The sequence below is a fragment of the Nestor notabilis genome, unplaced genomic scaffold, assembly GCF_000696875.1.
Source record: "Nestor notabilis isolate BGI_N333 unplaced genomic scaffold, ASM69687v1 scaffold264, whole genome shotgun sequence".
Taxonomy (NCBI): domain Eukaryota; kingdom Metazoa; phylum Chordata; class Aves; order Psittaciformes; family Psittacidae; genus Nestor; species Nestor notabilis.
Genome location: NW_009926623.1, coordinates 15554 through 31538, shown reverse-complemented (window position 1 = coordinate 31538; position 15985 = coordinate 15554). Strand labels below are relative to the sequence as shown.

The window sequence follows — 15985 nt, the reverse complement described above, 5'->3', positions numbered from 1 at the left end:
GAAAGAGTGATGTGTTTAAGTGAACTGCTCCTTTTACAGCATATAGAACATACTAAAGGAAGAACTTCCTGGAAGTGGAAAGTCACTTACTGTGTGGGAAGACTAGGAAGGTTGTAATGGGGCTGTTCTGTCACTAATGTTTTCCCCTAGTTCTCCTAAGCAACTACTTTCATATCTCTATACAGTTCATTGAGCAAATGTAAAAGACTATTTTAAGTCTTTTTCCTTTGCCCTTTTCCTCCTCTTTTTTCCAAATAAGGACAAATCAGCTTTCTAAAATAAGCTTCTGGTGGTTTTCCTTCTTTCCCACCTCACTATAACTCAGGTTGTCATTTGCAAGTAAGATTTAAACACCTGTCTTCCACTGTCATAGAGGGTTTTGGTATCTGTTCCATTTACAAGCTTCTGAAACTTTCTCTTGTTACAAACTGATCACGGGAGTCAGATTTTTACTTTTTTTTAATGTTTTGGGCAAAGCCGCGCTCTAGACCTAGTGTACGTAGGAAACTTGCATGATTTGTCTGTGTTCTGAACCCGGCTCTCGTGTCTCTTTCAGATTTAGAAGCTTGTGCATATGACAACATTAGCTTGCATTTGATAGGAATGAGTTCCAAGCCAGAAATTTTCTCCATTCATATCAATGGCCAGTCCATGGAGCAAAGACAACATCGAGTTTCTACTGTTAACCTACTGGGAGGAGCATCAACCACAGTAAACATGACAGTGACTGAGGAAGGAAGGTGGCTTATATCTTCTCTTGTCCAAAAGCACCTGCAAGGCAAGGACACATCTATTTATTAGGCAACTGTGGAGTTGTCCTTGTCTTTTCTTATGTCCCAAATGGCTTCTGCTGTTTTGCAGTGGTACAGTTACTGTGTTTCAGATGGTTGTCATTTCACTTAGAAACCACTAGAGACGAGGACATTCTATTGGAATGAGAAGTGCATGATGAACTAAAAGGCACTTTTATCTGCTGCTTTACTGCTGTGTGCACATCACAAAGCAACAGCGAATCAGTACTCCAGTGTCTAAGTCTCTGTGAGCTGTTCAGATAAGCACCATTATAAAATGAGTAGGGAACCACCTGTTCCTGGGAAACAGCACTTTCATCTGAGGGCCACTCAATCTGCTGAAAACATTTGCTGTTTATCATTTAAAAGTGGGTATCTCTCGTTAGTGACCAGAATTCTGTTTTAAAGCATGAGAGCAATGTCTTTTACAAAAGCTGGAAGACATGTCTTGATAAAAAAAAAAAATAGGGTGGGGAGAAAATAGCTTTCTATCTGTTTAGCTGGTATTTTTAAAGAGGGCTAGTTGAGAGAGCTTCTGTATTCCACTTGATTATTAGGGGCTCCTTGGAAGGCTCCCAGCTTATATGTAGTCTAAATGGATTCGGCCTTTTCAAGCCTGAAAAGATGGCAATCAGATGAACAAAACACATGCTAACAGCCTTTGCTAAAGAAATGAGAAAAGAGTTGAAGTGATAAGGGTTCATAAAATGGAAAATCACTTTGGTACTGTTTCTTCCCAATTAGCTGGAATGCACGGTTACCTCACTATAAGAGACTGTGGGGACAAAGAGGTGAAGAAGAGTCGTCTCTCCTATAAAGAACGTCGTATGGTCAACAGCTGGGAATATTTCATTGCTGCAGAAGAAGTTACTTGGGATTATGCCCCAAGTATTCCAGACAGCCTTGATAGGTAAAATAATATTTTGCCAACGTAATACAGAATGTTAACATGAAATCACAGGATAATTCAGGTTGGACAGGACCTCTGGGGATCCAACAGCAAAGTGGTACAGGACCCTTATTCAGTCTTGTTTTCGTTGTCCTCAATGATGGGGACTCCTCAATTTCTCTGGGCACCTTTGCAACCTTGGAGTGAAAAAGCTTTTCCTTATATGTAATCAGACTTTCTCATGTTGTGCATTGTGTCTTATCTCTTCACTATGCAACTCTGAGAAGAGTCTGGTTCTGTTTTCTCTATAACCTCCTATATGATAGTTGAAGATAAAAAGATGCTCCATTAGCTGTGTCTTTTTATGACTGAATAAACTGAGATTGTGCTTCTATGTCATGTGTTCTAGCCCCTTAACCACTGTGGTGGCCCTCCACTGGGCTCTCACCAGCATGTCAATGGCTTTCTTTGCTGAAGAGCCCAAAAGTGGACACCTTCTTTTGCCTCTAATGGGGAGCCCAAAATTAGACGATGATTTATGAAATGCCTTAAGTAGCATAGAAGCCTGTTTCCTAAATTATTTTTCAATGTGAATTCTGATGAAATAAACAATCCTTAAGAGAAAGGGAAATAGCGGGAGGGAATATTTCTGGAGAATAAAATTTTTTAGAAGTTAAGTACAATAAAGTGTTTAGGGAACAGAAGAAAGAGAGGTGTCTGTAAATGACGTCTGCATGATACCTATGTAGATGTGGTATATATCATAATAAATAAGCATATTGGGCTATTTTGTTCAACTTAAGGTAAATAGAAGGAATTCTGTAACATACATGAGGTCATAGAATCATAGGATGGTTACGGTTGGAAACACAATGCTGCCAGTGCACTGTAAGGTTAAATTTGAAATGTCAGTTCCCCACTGCTAGAGCACTGGTGACTTTACCAGATGATGTTCATAAGAACCTTTAAGGATTTAAGCAGAACACCACAAATTTCTTACCCTGTATGGATTTATCGTTTCATATATCTCTTTAGCATATAATGTTCACGTAACACTTTAAGTATTCCTCTTTCTTTGACATGATCTTCATCCCTTCTTACTTGCTCTTGGACTGCATAGAGCAAGCTTTTGTATCTTTCTCTGCTTAGTTACATGGCATTACTTAACCACCTCAGTGCTCCTTTGTTCAAAGTTAGAGTTTATCCCTGTTCAGTAACCTTTTTAAAACACAAGTGGCCAGAACAGATGCATTATTCTGAGTTACTTCCCAGCATTTATCCTAGTTTTGTGATCAGAATTAACAATTCTGATGTTTTTAAACCTGAGTGTAGCACTACTTATTGTATAGTGCTTGACTGGGATTAAGATTATCTGTTCCTGTCTCTCCTAGAGTATTTACTACTGTAAGCAAATTGTCTATTTTTTTATATGCTCAGCTATGCCTTTGTAAAAGGGAAACAGTGATTTCTGCTATCTAATCTCAAAAATGTAGCTGCTGCTTCAGTTTGTTTCTTTCTTGCGTGTATGCCCAATTAAATGAAATATAAACTCTAATGCTAATTGATCCTATGTGATACTAGAACAGAGTAATGTTCCAAGCTTCTTCTTACCTAATTAAGTTAGAATTTGGGGTGAAAAGCATTAGGTTAGTTTAGGGTTTGGATTTTTTTTCAAGCAGAGAGGTTTCTACCCTTTGCTTGAGTATTAATTCTGTATTCCAGTAGATGTCACTACTCAAGTTTTGTTGATCATTTGTCTTTTCCTTTATTTTTAAGACACTATAAAGCACAGCACTTGGACAACTTCTCAAATCTCATAGGTAAAAAGTATAAAAAGGCTATTTTTAGGCAATATACTGATGCCAGCTTCACTAAACGTCTGGAAAATCCTCGCCCCAAGGAAACTGGAATCTTGGGCCCTGTTATCAGAGCTCAAATCCATGACAATGTCAAAGTAAGTAACAAATTCAGAGTTTATTTCTACTGTTGGAACTAGACGATCTAAAGGTCCTTTCCAACCCTAACTATTCTATGATTCTATAGCATAATTTTCTGTTGGGCAGAGATAGAAAAGAACTGGTTTGATTTGGGATTTTTTTTTGTCAAAAAGTATAGCTGATGTTATAAATATCAGCCCTGTAAAAAGATATGATCACAAGTGATAGTGTTTAGCTTAAATTTTTCAGCATTCCCTCTATAGTTTCCCTGATTGTGCTTTAGTTTACAAAATAAACGCACGTCATTAGCACTCTTTGTAAAATATATTTATATGTTGGCACTGATCCAAATGGAAAAAAGCTAGACCCAGGTGGGCTTCTGGGGGATTTGGACGTAAGACTAAACTTCATGGGTCCCTCATTCCTTATGTTATTTTTTTTCTGGCTGTTTTAGACAGTGGTACTCAGTTTTCATCCTTAAATGTTCTTTCATGGAGTTATGAAATGAAACACCCACTATCACATCCACTTGTCTTTCTGTTGTCACTTAATGATGCATCACGAAGTTTCATGACCTTTAATTGCTACCATGACTGGGACTCTGAATTTGGGTTTAGCATGTTTCTTCTTTTTTTTTCTGGTTTCATCAAGAATAGGCAGGACATGTTGCCTTTTCCTCCCATATCCCCTTTGGATCTTGGAATCTGGGAAACGATTTGCTTTTAAATCTGTTTAAATGTTTTCTCCCATATTGAAAATTCTTAAGAACTTTCATCAGTAACTTCATATTCCCTGAGGTAATGTGTGCCTCGTAGCTGGAAGAATGGGTGTTCTTTTTAGATTTTCCAGAGACCAGGTGTAAGAAGCTTAACTTCACTCAATGGGCTCTACAAAGCCCAACATCAGGGTACCAGCGGCATTTAGACTGTGGGTTTTATATTATCAGACAATATTGGAGACATCCCTTTGCCTTTTGACTATTTTCTGGGCTGAAAACAGGCAAATTATGCAGTAGTTGAAACTTTTTTTATGTATCCCAACAAGGATTTGCTGAATACTAAATTAATTTTTGCCTATCAATATAGGTTGTATTCAAAAATAAGGCCAGTCGACCCTACAGCATTTACTTCCATGGAGTGACACTTTCAAAGAATGCAGAAGGAGCTGATTATCCTCCGGATCCCACAAGTAAGAAATTTGTGAATTACATTTTGCATACCCCTAACTGCTGTGGAGGGTTTCATTGCTTTGAAGATGCTGTGGCTAAGCACCTGTGTGACTGGGAGACCTCAGTTCTATGCTCTTCCTCAGCTGACCTGGTGTGTTGCCTTATAGAGAAACCAAGGTATTATCTGCAAAGTGTAGACAAATAGCCTTTTTTGGTGTCTTAGTTTTCTGTTCTTGTTTGTGATTTTAGAGGGAGAGACAAAAGCTCATGCTGAGCTTGAGTTATCTCAGAGGTAGCTTGAAATGGCATAACATCACCAATTTCACTAAAAGGTGCAGCCTGATGTTGTACAAAGATCTGACTCTAATTTTATATCATTACTGGTCTCCTTCTTGATTTTTCCTTAGGCAATGACACCCAGAGTAGAGGAGTTGAACCAGGGAAGACATACACTTACAAATGGAAAATTGCTAAAACGGACCAACCCACTGCACAGGATGCACAATGTATTACAAGGCTGTATCATAGTGCTGTAGATATTGAGAGAGATATAGCCTCTGGACTGATTGGCCCACTTCTGATTTGTAAAAGTGAAGCACTGACACAGAAGGGTGTGCAGGTAACATGTTTGGCAACCTCTTATAGGTAGATTTTACTATAATAATAATAATAGTCGATCTTCAGTGAATTTGGGTTTGCTCCCCTTAGAGAACTGTCATGTAGAGAGCAATTACACCAATAGGCTCCTGAAAAAATTACTTGAAGAAACAGTCCTCTCACTGTCCACAGCAGTAGAGGAATTGTATTCTGATTTTCTTAGCAAAAGAAGCATTTCAACAAAAGGCCAGCCTGACTTGAAAGTCTTTTCCCAGACTTGCTAATGAACTTTGCTGCTGCTATTGTATCTTCATACTATAAAGATACTCAGATCTCAGCTGGTGTCTTCCTGTAACAGATGTAACTAAGCACTGTCTGACAATCTCGATCATCACTGAACCCAGAGTAACCCAAATAGCGTTTGCCATCTGTTGAAATCTTGCATGGCAAAAACTTGAGTATCACTTGAGAGAAAAAAATGTCAAAAGCTTGTGTTTGGGTCAAAACAGGAGCCTGATCCTTTCAGAGAGAGCCCAGTCATACGCCCTCTGCATATCAGCAGTGCTAGTGGCTTGTTTAGTGCTCCACCACAAGCTGGCTGCAGCAGTAGGATTGTAACCTTAAAGTCTTAACTTCCTTTCACTCAGCCTTTGGATCATGCTTACCACAACTCTGGTGAAGCTTATATTGCTTAGATAGTAAGAAGAAAGATGGTAGGATTGAGTCCTTACATGTCTCTGCTCACAAAAGGTGTTAACTAATGTGTTTGGTTGTTTTTCAGAAAAAGGCAGATGGGGAACAGCAGGCAATGTTTGCTGTGTTCGATGAAAATAAGAGCTGGTACATAGAGGATAACATCAAGGACTACTGCAGCAACCCTGCCAGTGTTAAAAGGGATGATCCCAAGTTCTGTAACTCAAACATAATGCACAGTGAGTGGCATATCAAGCTGCATATTGTGAAAGCTCGTGTGAACCTGAGCATTCAGTGATTGCTTGTCCTTAGATGTAGTGTAATCAGGGAATTCTCCAGAGTCAGTGAACTTCTAACTATGCCAGGTGGCACTGTACTGAAATACGCAATATTTTAGGGACCAAGCTGACTCTGGACCCTGAAACAAAGGTTTAACTTTTAACTTTATTTAACTTCGATGCAGTACCCTGCTGTCTTAGAGATACTATTTCCAGAGCTGGAATCTCCATCAAGGCTGTTGTGGTTTGAACCTTGTGTCAGTCTTTTTCCAGATGCAAATGTGAGCCCGATTCAGTGGATAGGCATGAAAAAGTCAGCAGGTTTTAGAAGTCTTACACTGAAAAATATTGAGATCACTTTTATTTTACTTTCCCTTTAGCAATAAATGGCTATGTGTCTGACAGCAGTGAAATCCTTGGATTTTGCCAAGACAGCGTGGTTCAGTGGCACTTCTCCAGTGTTGGCAGTCATGACGAGCTTGTCTCTGTTCGCATTTCCGGGCACTCTTTTCTATATCAAGGGAAATACGAAGATGTTTTGAACCTTTTCCCAATGAGTGGAGAATCAGTCACAGTGGAAATGGACAATGTTGGTAAGTGGTAAAACTATAGTGTTTGATGGCTCTTCTAAGACAATATTTTAATCTGTCTATAAGGAGTTACCTAAATAGGAATGAAAGCTTTTCAAGTAAACACAGTACTGGAAAATGTTGAATCATTCCCCAGGGCAACTGATAAGTGTGGTGTTTTGTTGTCTACACGGACTTAGCACATATCATTATATTCTATACTGAGGTGTTTTTTGTAGAGGCTTTTTTCACTTCACAATTAGTATTAGGGCTAGCAATGATCATTTTAAGGCAGTTCTAAGATTGTCTTTGGAAACAATCCAGTATCAACTCCACTGTATGACTCCTATACTTGCCACATACTTGTCCATCCTGAAATGGGTAAAATAGGCCAAGACTGCCAAATTATGCTAGTCGTGATTGGACAAGGAGGGTACACCTCACCTTGTGGTCATTTAGCAGCAGCAGAGTCTTACTGAATCAGATCACTGGCCTATTGGTATACATTTCAATGTCTTACTAGGATTAATACTGTACTTGAAAAGTTGACACTAGAACCCATATAGTCCACACTTACGGAATTACCTGCAAAAGGACAGAGGTTCTTTCTCATTGAAGGCTGTGAGTTAAATCCCACAAGGTTTAGGTATCCTTTTCCTATTTAAAATAACCTTTTTTTTTTTTTTTCCTTTTGTCTATTTAAATAATGGATTCTTTACATCCTCAAAGCTTGGTTTTGGTGATTGCACCACATCAAGACCTTATAAGTTATAAATGTATGTTAAGTGTTTTTTATTGTTCAAGACTAAGGAATCATTAATGCTCCATCTGACTTATGGAAACTTTATGAAGTTGTACCTTTGCTTGATTTTTGGTATGCAATCTTTTCTTTCCATCTAGGGCATGTTTTCTTTTGTAAATTTGCTGTTGGAAGCTATGCAGGTCACTTCAAGCACTGATAAATACTGAAAAACCATATGCGACCCTTTTAATAAAAAAGCTGTTCTTCTCAAGCTCTGTTAATTCTGTCTATTCAGTAATTTCTGCTAGTTCCAAAAGCAAGCTGTAATGAGCAAAGAACTTGATTTGGTGCTGTTTAGGGAAACAGATTGTACTTTGTTCTCTGCAGACCCTAGTTTCAAATAGAGAACTTATCTTTTGACTAGGTTTTGAAGGAATTATTAAACCCTTTAAATTAATCTAAATTAATGCCTCGGATTAGCATCTCAGTTTTGTGTCCAGATTGGAAATTCAAATCACTTCATTTTTTTAAAGATCAGTCTTTATGCTTTTAAAAGCTTTTAAAATACTGTGTTTGTCAACAGTGCCTCAGAACATATTTGTTCTGTTCAGAATGCTCTATCTATAAGGAAGAAGTTCTTCACAATGAGGGTGGTGAGGCACTGGAATAGGTTGCCCAAGGAAGCTGTGAATGCTCCAACCCTGGCGGTGTTCAAGGCCAGGTTGGACAGAGCCTTGGGTGACATAGTTTAGTGTGTGGTGTCCCTGCTCATGGCAGGGGGATTGGAACTAGATGATCTTAAGGTCCTTTCCAACCCAAACCATTCTATGATTCTATGATCTATGTGGGAATGTATTCAACACTAAGGACAGGGCAAAATTAAAAGTTTTTTCTCAAAAGATCCCAATCTTAGATCCAGATCTAAACATAGGATCCTTTATATTGTTCCTCTCTTTCTTTTTCACATGCATCTCTTTCATGGGTTATGTTTGGACTCGGGTCCTGGGTACAGTTTAATCTGTGAAGAGCTCCAGCTCTTAGATGTATTTATATGTACTATTATTTATTTACATTTATTAATTCCTTTTCATAGCAGCTAGAGCTCATGGAAATCCTAGATGAGGATTAGTACTCTGGTAGAAACAAGCCCAGCAACTTGCCATTTACATGGCAGGCAATGTCCTCTTGTAACTACTGCATATTAGAAAACCACTTTTATTTCAATTGCAGGTACTTGGCTTTTAGCATCCTGGGGTAGCCCAGAGATGAGTAATGGCATGAGGCTGAGATTCAGAGATGCCAGATGTGACTATGAGGAAGATGACAACATGTTTGATGTTGTGGATTTCACCAAGACTGATAAAAAGGCTGTTTCCACCTCAGCTGAAGATGATGTGCAAGAAGAAGTTGATAAGGATGATTTGGATTATCAGGATTACCTGGCTTCCTTTTACTCCATCCGAAGCTTAAGGAAGGCAACAAGCAGTGAAGAAAACCAAAACCTTACAGCACTGGCCTGGGAGCAGTATGAAGGCACTGATCCCATGAGTTCTGAGGTGGCAGCTGGCTCAGGTCTGACAGCTATATATAGTAGTGAATCCACAAGCACCTCTAAGTTCTTAGAAAGTCATATCACTCCTCTTCCCCTAATAGAGACTGAAACATTCCAGTCAAATCACACATCAGTCACAGCAGAAGAGGACTTATTTTTAGCTGACATAAGTGATTCGAAGGCTGACTTGGTATTTGAGAATAGAAGCCAAAGCAGTTATGAAATAGATCACAGTAATAACATGGCTGCAGGTGAGCACTTGCTGAGCAATGGGGAAGGCCAAATGAATGTTGCAGAAGAGTTTCTAAGTGATGGGAATCACCGTAAATTTTTTTCAGAAAAGCATCAAGAAGAAAGCATAGGAACAGAAAATTATAACAATAACAGCAAAAGGAAAAAGCGAAACTCACTGGCCATCAAGTTTTACTCTGTCCAGAAGATGAATGCCCTTCTAAATCATGTACGAAATAAAAATGTCTCCTTTTCTGACAAGACAAGTGCACCTCATTCTGCGCATCATGCAGAGAACACATCTGAGATAGTGGGAACCAGCCAACTTCCAAACGATTATGATGATGAAATGGAAGAAGAGGAAACCAAGATGGAAAATGCCATGCATGATGTTAACTTGACACTTGCTTTGGACCTCATTGCAGGAGATGGGTCAAATGCATCCAGCCTCTCTGAACCCAAGTTATCCAAAGATAAGGAAGCAGACCCTTCTTTAGGCAATATAAGCCCTAATTCCAGCCCTGCTTTAGTGAAGAACTTACTTGAAACATCATTGCCCAGGTCTGGAAAATATTCATCTAAAATGACAAATGAGGAATGGAATTTGGTGTCTGCAAAGGGAAGTCTGGGATTAGAGGCAAATTCAGATAGATCTGTGGGTGGTAAGTTAAATCGTCATGGCAGAAATGTTACAGCATTTGTAAGTAAGAAGCATATGAAGAAGTTTCGAGGGTTCTTGCGTCTAACAGGAGAAAACCAGAAAGGGAGCCACATGCACCCAACTCTGAAAGGAGGGGAGGAGAACGAGAATGATACTTTGAGTACCTCTGGATCCTTCATCAAGATCCGAAGGAAAAAAAAGGAATATCCAAAAATGACCCACTTGATGAGCCCAAGGAGTAAAAAGCCCCCAGAAATCACCAATTCTATGGCAGAGTTTGGCCGTGCATTGTTTCTGACCAACCACACAACACTGCCATGTTGCACTAACACCACAGGGGCACCCAGTGAGGCCAACCATACACATCTGAGCAGAGCCAGGCATGGAGAGTCACTAAATCACACGCTCACCCCACGGCAGTTTAAGCCATCGATCACAATTGGGCTTCCCCAAGAAAATGGAGAATATGAGTATGTTATGGAAGGATCTTACAGCGAGGAAACATCAGGTGGTGAATATGAATATCATTATGTGACCTTTGATGACCCATACATGACAGACCCAAAAGTGAACATCAACGAACAACGTAACCCAGAGAACATTGCTGAACATTACCTGCGTAGCAAAGGAAATGAGAGGAGATACTATATTGCAGCTAAAGAGGTCTGCTGGAATTATGCAGGATACAAGAAAAGGTTTGGCTAAATGATTTGCTTTCATTTTGCACGACACCCTGGTACATACTAGCAGAATGTTGATTTGCGTGCTGATACACTTAAGAGTAATGTGATTCCCAACATTTCAGTTGCAGCAACATAAGAATTTTCCATGGGAGGCTGGAACTCCCCTAGAATGTCATAGAGAGAGTTACTAAAATCAAGAGCAACACAATTAAGAACTCTTTTCTTATGCTCAGAGCTCTATTTATATCTCCCCAGTGAGGTTCATCCTCAGCTGGTGTGAGGTGAATGATTCCATCAGAATTAATAGATCCCATGGCATATACTGTCTCAGTGTGTTGAAGAGCTGAAAAACAGATTTTCTTCCTATTAGATTACTTTGGTTAAGTTTCTGGGGTTTGCAGAATTGATAATAAGGTTTATAGGGAATGATAATGTGTTTTATCAGAATAGTAGCACTTTGGTGCTTCTATTTAAGATCTGCAGAATGGTTTGAATGCCTAAAAGCTTACTTTTTCTTACCAGCTTCGTGTGGCAAAATGCAGATATAATCAAATGTAAGATGTGTTTCTGTTAGCTTCCCAGAGAAGGTACATCTGCGGGACAGTAGGGCATAGGTGGTAGGCTTACTACACTCAATGCTAAGCTCTGATTCAGATTGTTAAGGCTAGTTGTAAAAAAGGCAAACAGAGCTCAGGTGGGGTTTGAGAGATTAGTTAGAGGTTTTGGTCAGTGATAGCTGACCAAAGCTTCAAAGGATGTCCTATACAATCGTAGAACTAGAATTGCTTAAACATTGCAAGTCATGATTTTCAGAATCATCTGGCATTTATTTGTGTGTTTATTCTTATATTCCAAAATGTTTCTGCTGTATGAATTCTCAGATTTCATCAAAGCTATTTTTCTGATTCACTGTGTGGGTTTTTAATTGGGGATTTCCTTTCAGTACAATGATGAATGACAAAACCTGTAAAGATGGCACCACATATAAGGTGATTTTCCAAAGCTATACAGACAGTACCTTTACGACACTTCAGGATGAAGATGAATATAATGAACACCTTGGCATCCTGGGGCCAGTTATCCGGGCTGAAGTGGACGATGTTATCCTAGTAGGTCAATGTTTTGAATATGTCTGCAGGATAAGATTCTTATGGTGATCATACAGTGTGACATAGAATGAGTCTGAAAGTCCCACACATTTTTAAAAGATGATGATGGGGAAATAGTTTTCAAAGCTAGAAACTGCAGTGTGAACACACAACAGAGATGAGGTTTTTTGAAACACATGGCTTTTTTTCTCCTCTCTGTGGTAAATTTACTTCAGTTCCTTTTCTGTTTCCTAACATTAAATACTGGCTTAGGAGTCTAATATAAAATGGGATTTAAGTTTAACATTAAACAATTAAATTTTTTTTAAACCCAGATTGTGCTGAAAATATTAGCTTTTATATGAAAAGGGAGCTTCTTAATTTTTTAAAAGAAATAAATAAATTCATATTCAAGATTAATATATATGTATTTGTCCAAAAGGTGTATTTTTCTCCGAAAAACCTTTGCTGTGGATGGGTTGGTTAGTTCTAATACAAACAACGAAATTGGAGAGGAATTGTATTCCTTTTGATAGAGTGGTATATTTGCATTAGGTAGCACCTTGCTGTAGAGCTTCCCTTCTCTTATCCTCCTTCATCCAGTCTTCCAACACAGATAGATGGGCTTAGACAGGGAGAGTAGATCTCACTACTTTCTGCTTATTTCGGTAGGAGTAGTGCACAACAGGAACACATTGAGCTACATTTAAAAACATGAGTAAGAGAAGAAAGAGGCTATTTTAGCTTGGGAGCATCATTCTCTAAGGAGAGGTAAATATGTAATGTCCCTGTCCTCATGCTTCTCTGGGACAAGTGAGAAGCACTGATTTCAGTGGGAGTGATAAATACAGAGGTCTGGTGTTACTATTTTGTGCTGTCCTTTAGTGCAACTGTGCAGCAAAGCACAAGTGGTAGAAACTCCCCATCTCCCTGCTTGCTGTAATTAAGCATATCCACGTGTGAAGAGCAACAGTGAACGTCCTAGGAACCTAGACTCTGTGGAAGATGAGGAGTTAGATTCATGCTTTCTACTCTTTAATTGACTACCTCCATCAAATAGGGGGGCTCTGCATGGAGATGTCAAATGCTATCCCTGCCAGCTTTGCCATGTACAACATAACCTGTAATCACTTTACAAATCTTGACCATGATTTAAGGTCATGGGAATGTATTGTGTGGGAACTTTGCTTTAGGCCTAAGTTTGCTGAATAGAATCTATTTCTTCCCTTCTGTGTTTTCCATTTGGGATTTCTTTTTCTGTTTGGTTTTTTTTTCAGGTTCACTTCAAGAATCTGGCATCCAGACCATATTCTCTTCATGCTCATGGACTCTTCTATGAAAAGTCATCTGAGGGAAGCATTTATGATGATGAATCCACTGCTTGGTTTAAGGAAGATGACCAAGTCCAGCCAAATAATAGCTACATATATGTATGGTATGCAAACAGGCGATCAGGACCTGTGCAGTCAGGAGCAGCTTGTCGGTCGTGGATCTACTACTCCGATTTAAATATGGTAAGAAAATCAAAATAGAAGTGGTAGTGTTGCTGGGGCTAATCATAGAAACATTATGTTGGAAGGGATCACACAAGAACATGTAGTCCACCTCCCCAATTCAAGCAGGGTCAGATAGAGCTGGTTGTCCAGGACCATGTCCAGTCAAGTTGTGAGTATCTCCAGATGATAATACTGTGTAGCTGTGAAATGTAAGCTGCAGAACACATTTTGGATATCTGGCCTTTCTTTTGGGCCTTATGTTCCCATTTGACATTTAATTTTTTACACTCAGTTAAACGAGGACATAGGCTGTTGAAGAATTCAAATTGGGGAGCTTATTGGTAGACTGTGCCAGGGGAAAGTAAAGATACCAGGCAACAGGAATTCTGACCTCTGCTTTATATTTTTAGGGACTGATGCATTTCTACAGAACGCTGTGGGGTTGTGTTTTTTTTGACATCTTTTGGGAAATCCACTCTTAGATCTAATATGAGTTTATTACCTTCTAGGAGAAAGATATTCACTCTGGTTTGATTGGGCCAATACTGATTTGTCAAAAAGGAACCTTCAGTAAGTCAAACAACAGCGGAACATCGACCCGAGACTTTTTCTTGCTTTTTATGGTCTTTGATGAAGAGAAAAGCTGGTACTTTGACAAACGTTCTAGAAGGCCGTGCACTGAGAAGATCCAAGAAAGGCAGCAGTGCCACAAATTCTATGGTACTTACTTAATTTTGCCAAGTATTCAGTTTATTGTGGTAGAAGAAGAGGTGTTGGGGGAGGTATCTCAGCTCACAGTGTCTTTGAACATGTATAAATCCTACACATTAATTATGTGAATGGGGGTTTTTTTGTTGTTGTTCTCCATTATACCCATAATAGTCATAGTTTCATATACAAAGATTCGCATTGACTGGAAATTTGTTATTACAATGAAGAAAGGACATATTAGACTGAAACTTTCAACAGAAAACTACTCTCTCGTACACACATACATCTACCCCCATAATTAAAAAGAGAAAAAGAAAACCGAAACCCCCTCTTTTTAGGAAGAAGTTAATGCCCTGAAAACTTTTTTGCAATAAATTTAAAAATACTGCCATAATTTGACAAATCACATAGTTCTATTGAGGAATTTAAAGCAGCCATAGGACAGCCCTTCGTATACCTCTCTGTGGATGCAGAGATTTCAGACATGTAGACTTAAATAAGTGGCCGACTGTCCAAAGGCAGCCATTTTTTCTTTTGAAGGTCAGTAATAAAATTATGTTTCTGTCTTTGAAAATCTGATGTTTGTGTGCTGTAGGTGATCGTGTTTGAAAAAGGCACGTTGAGAAGAGGAATCTGGCTTTTCCTAAATGCTTTACTTGGTTAAATATTTTACTCATTCTGATAACTACATTCTAGGACTTTGAGACCTATTTTGTGAGCAGTTTTCCTTATCAACAATATTTTTTCTTTTTTAGCCATTAATGGGATTACCTACAATTTGCAAGGCTTAAGGATGTATGAAGGTGAACTGGTTCGATGGCATTTGCTGAATATGGGTGGGCCAAAAGACATTCATGTTGTTAATTTTCATGGACAGACCTTCATAGAACAAGGAAAGCCACAGCATCAGCTTGGTACATACATGCTCCTTCCAGGTAAGTATCAGAGCACAGTAAGTTCTAAGGGGTGATCATTGCAGCCTGTTGTCTTCAAACCAGTGTAAAGGTGGACAGAAGTTGCTGTCGAGCACAGTTAAGAAACAGTTTGAGAGTGCTACTGGTTCATTCGCCCATGGTGGTCAGAAAGAAAATCATCACTATGCACCTTGCTGTAACACTGTGGGAGGGGGGAAATAAAGATGACATTGCTGTCCTTTAAAACTGGAAAGATGGATGAAGTTACAGGCAAAATTTGAGTGCTTGGACAAATGTCTCTTTAGATGAGAAGGGATATATATGGAAAATTAATATAAGAAAAGCAATGATGGCACATACTGCGCTTTCTAAAAACTGCAGCAATAGCCTAAACCATCCTGCTCAATCCTTGGCGCTCCTGGGGCATGTAGAAAGTGAGGGGAGGGCCCATACATCTGATTCTCCCACATCTACTTTTGGCTTCTTTACATCCATCCTTTACATTGCTTGAAGAACACAACACACTGGGGCAGCAGGAGTAAGAACTATAATCAGCACCCAATTAACATCCCTCCATAATGTAATAAACTTAATAGCACTGTCCATTACTTGGCTTAGCACTGTACTTAATGCACAGGTATCTGCTGTTACAATCAGGCATCCAAGATTTTCTATTTTGTACCAGCAGCTAAGGTTAGGTTTTGATCTCGTCACTTAATTCTAAACTCGGTCTCCAGCTGTGACTTGCTCGCTAAGAAAAAAATTATGGAGATGCTGGTAGCTATTGCTGTCTGCAATGTGTAGCAGGTTACTTAATCTTTTTGATTAAGTCACAGGATGATCTTTGGTTTAATATCCAGCCTTGCTAACCTCAACCTTATGGTGCTAATGTTTCTGATATGTTTCTCTTCCATTTTTTCAAGGCTCATTTAGAACAGTCGAAATGAAACCGCAGAGACCTGGATGGTGGCTTTTAGACACTGAA

At 39.1% G+C, this 15985-nt stretch overlaps 1 protein-coding gene across 1 annotated transcript in view; it reads left to right on the top strand.

The window, feature by feature from the left end:
• F5 (coagulation factor V (proaccelerin, labile factor)) overlaps window positions 1-15985 on the top strand; it is a 30406-nt gene that overhangs the window by 7853 nt on the left and 6568 nt on the right. Inside the window, exons 6-18 of the mRNA XM_010013606.1 lie at window positions 557-778; window positions 1536-1701; window positions 3457-3634; window positions 4703-4805; window positions 5193-5404; window positions 6164-6314; window positions 6734-6946; window positions 8895-10803; window positions 11735-11900; window positions 13157-13393; window positions 13885-14095; window positions 14842-15021; window positions 15924-15985. The exon at window positions 15924-15985 is cut by the window's right edge and continues 67 nt beyond it. Of these exons, the coding sequence (XP_010011908.1) occupies window positions 557-778; window positions 1536-1701; window positions 3457-3634; window positions 4703-4805; window positions 5193-5404; window positions 6164-6314; window positions 6734-6946; window positions 8895-10803; window positions 11735-11900; window positions 13157-13393; window positions 13885-14095; window positions 14842-15021; window positions 15924-15985 (4010 nt within the window). The remainder of the gene's footprint in view (window positions 1-556; window positions 779-1535; window positions 1702-3456; window positions 3635-4702; window positions 4806-5192; window positions 5405-6163; window positions 6315-6733; window positions 6947-8894; window positions 10804-11734; window positions 11901-13156; window positions 13394-13884; window positions 14096-14841; window positions 15022-15923) is intronic.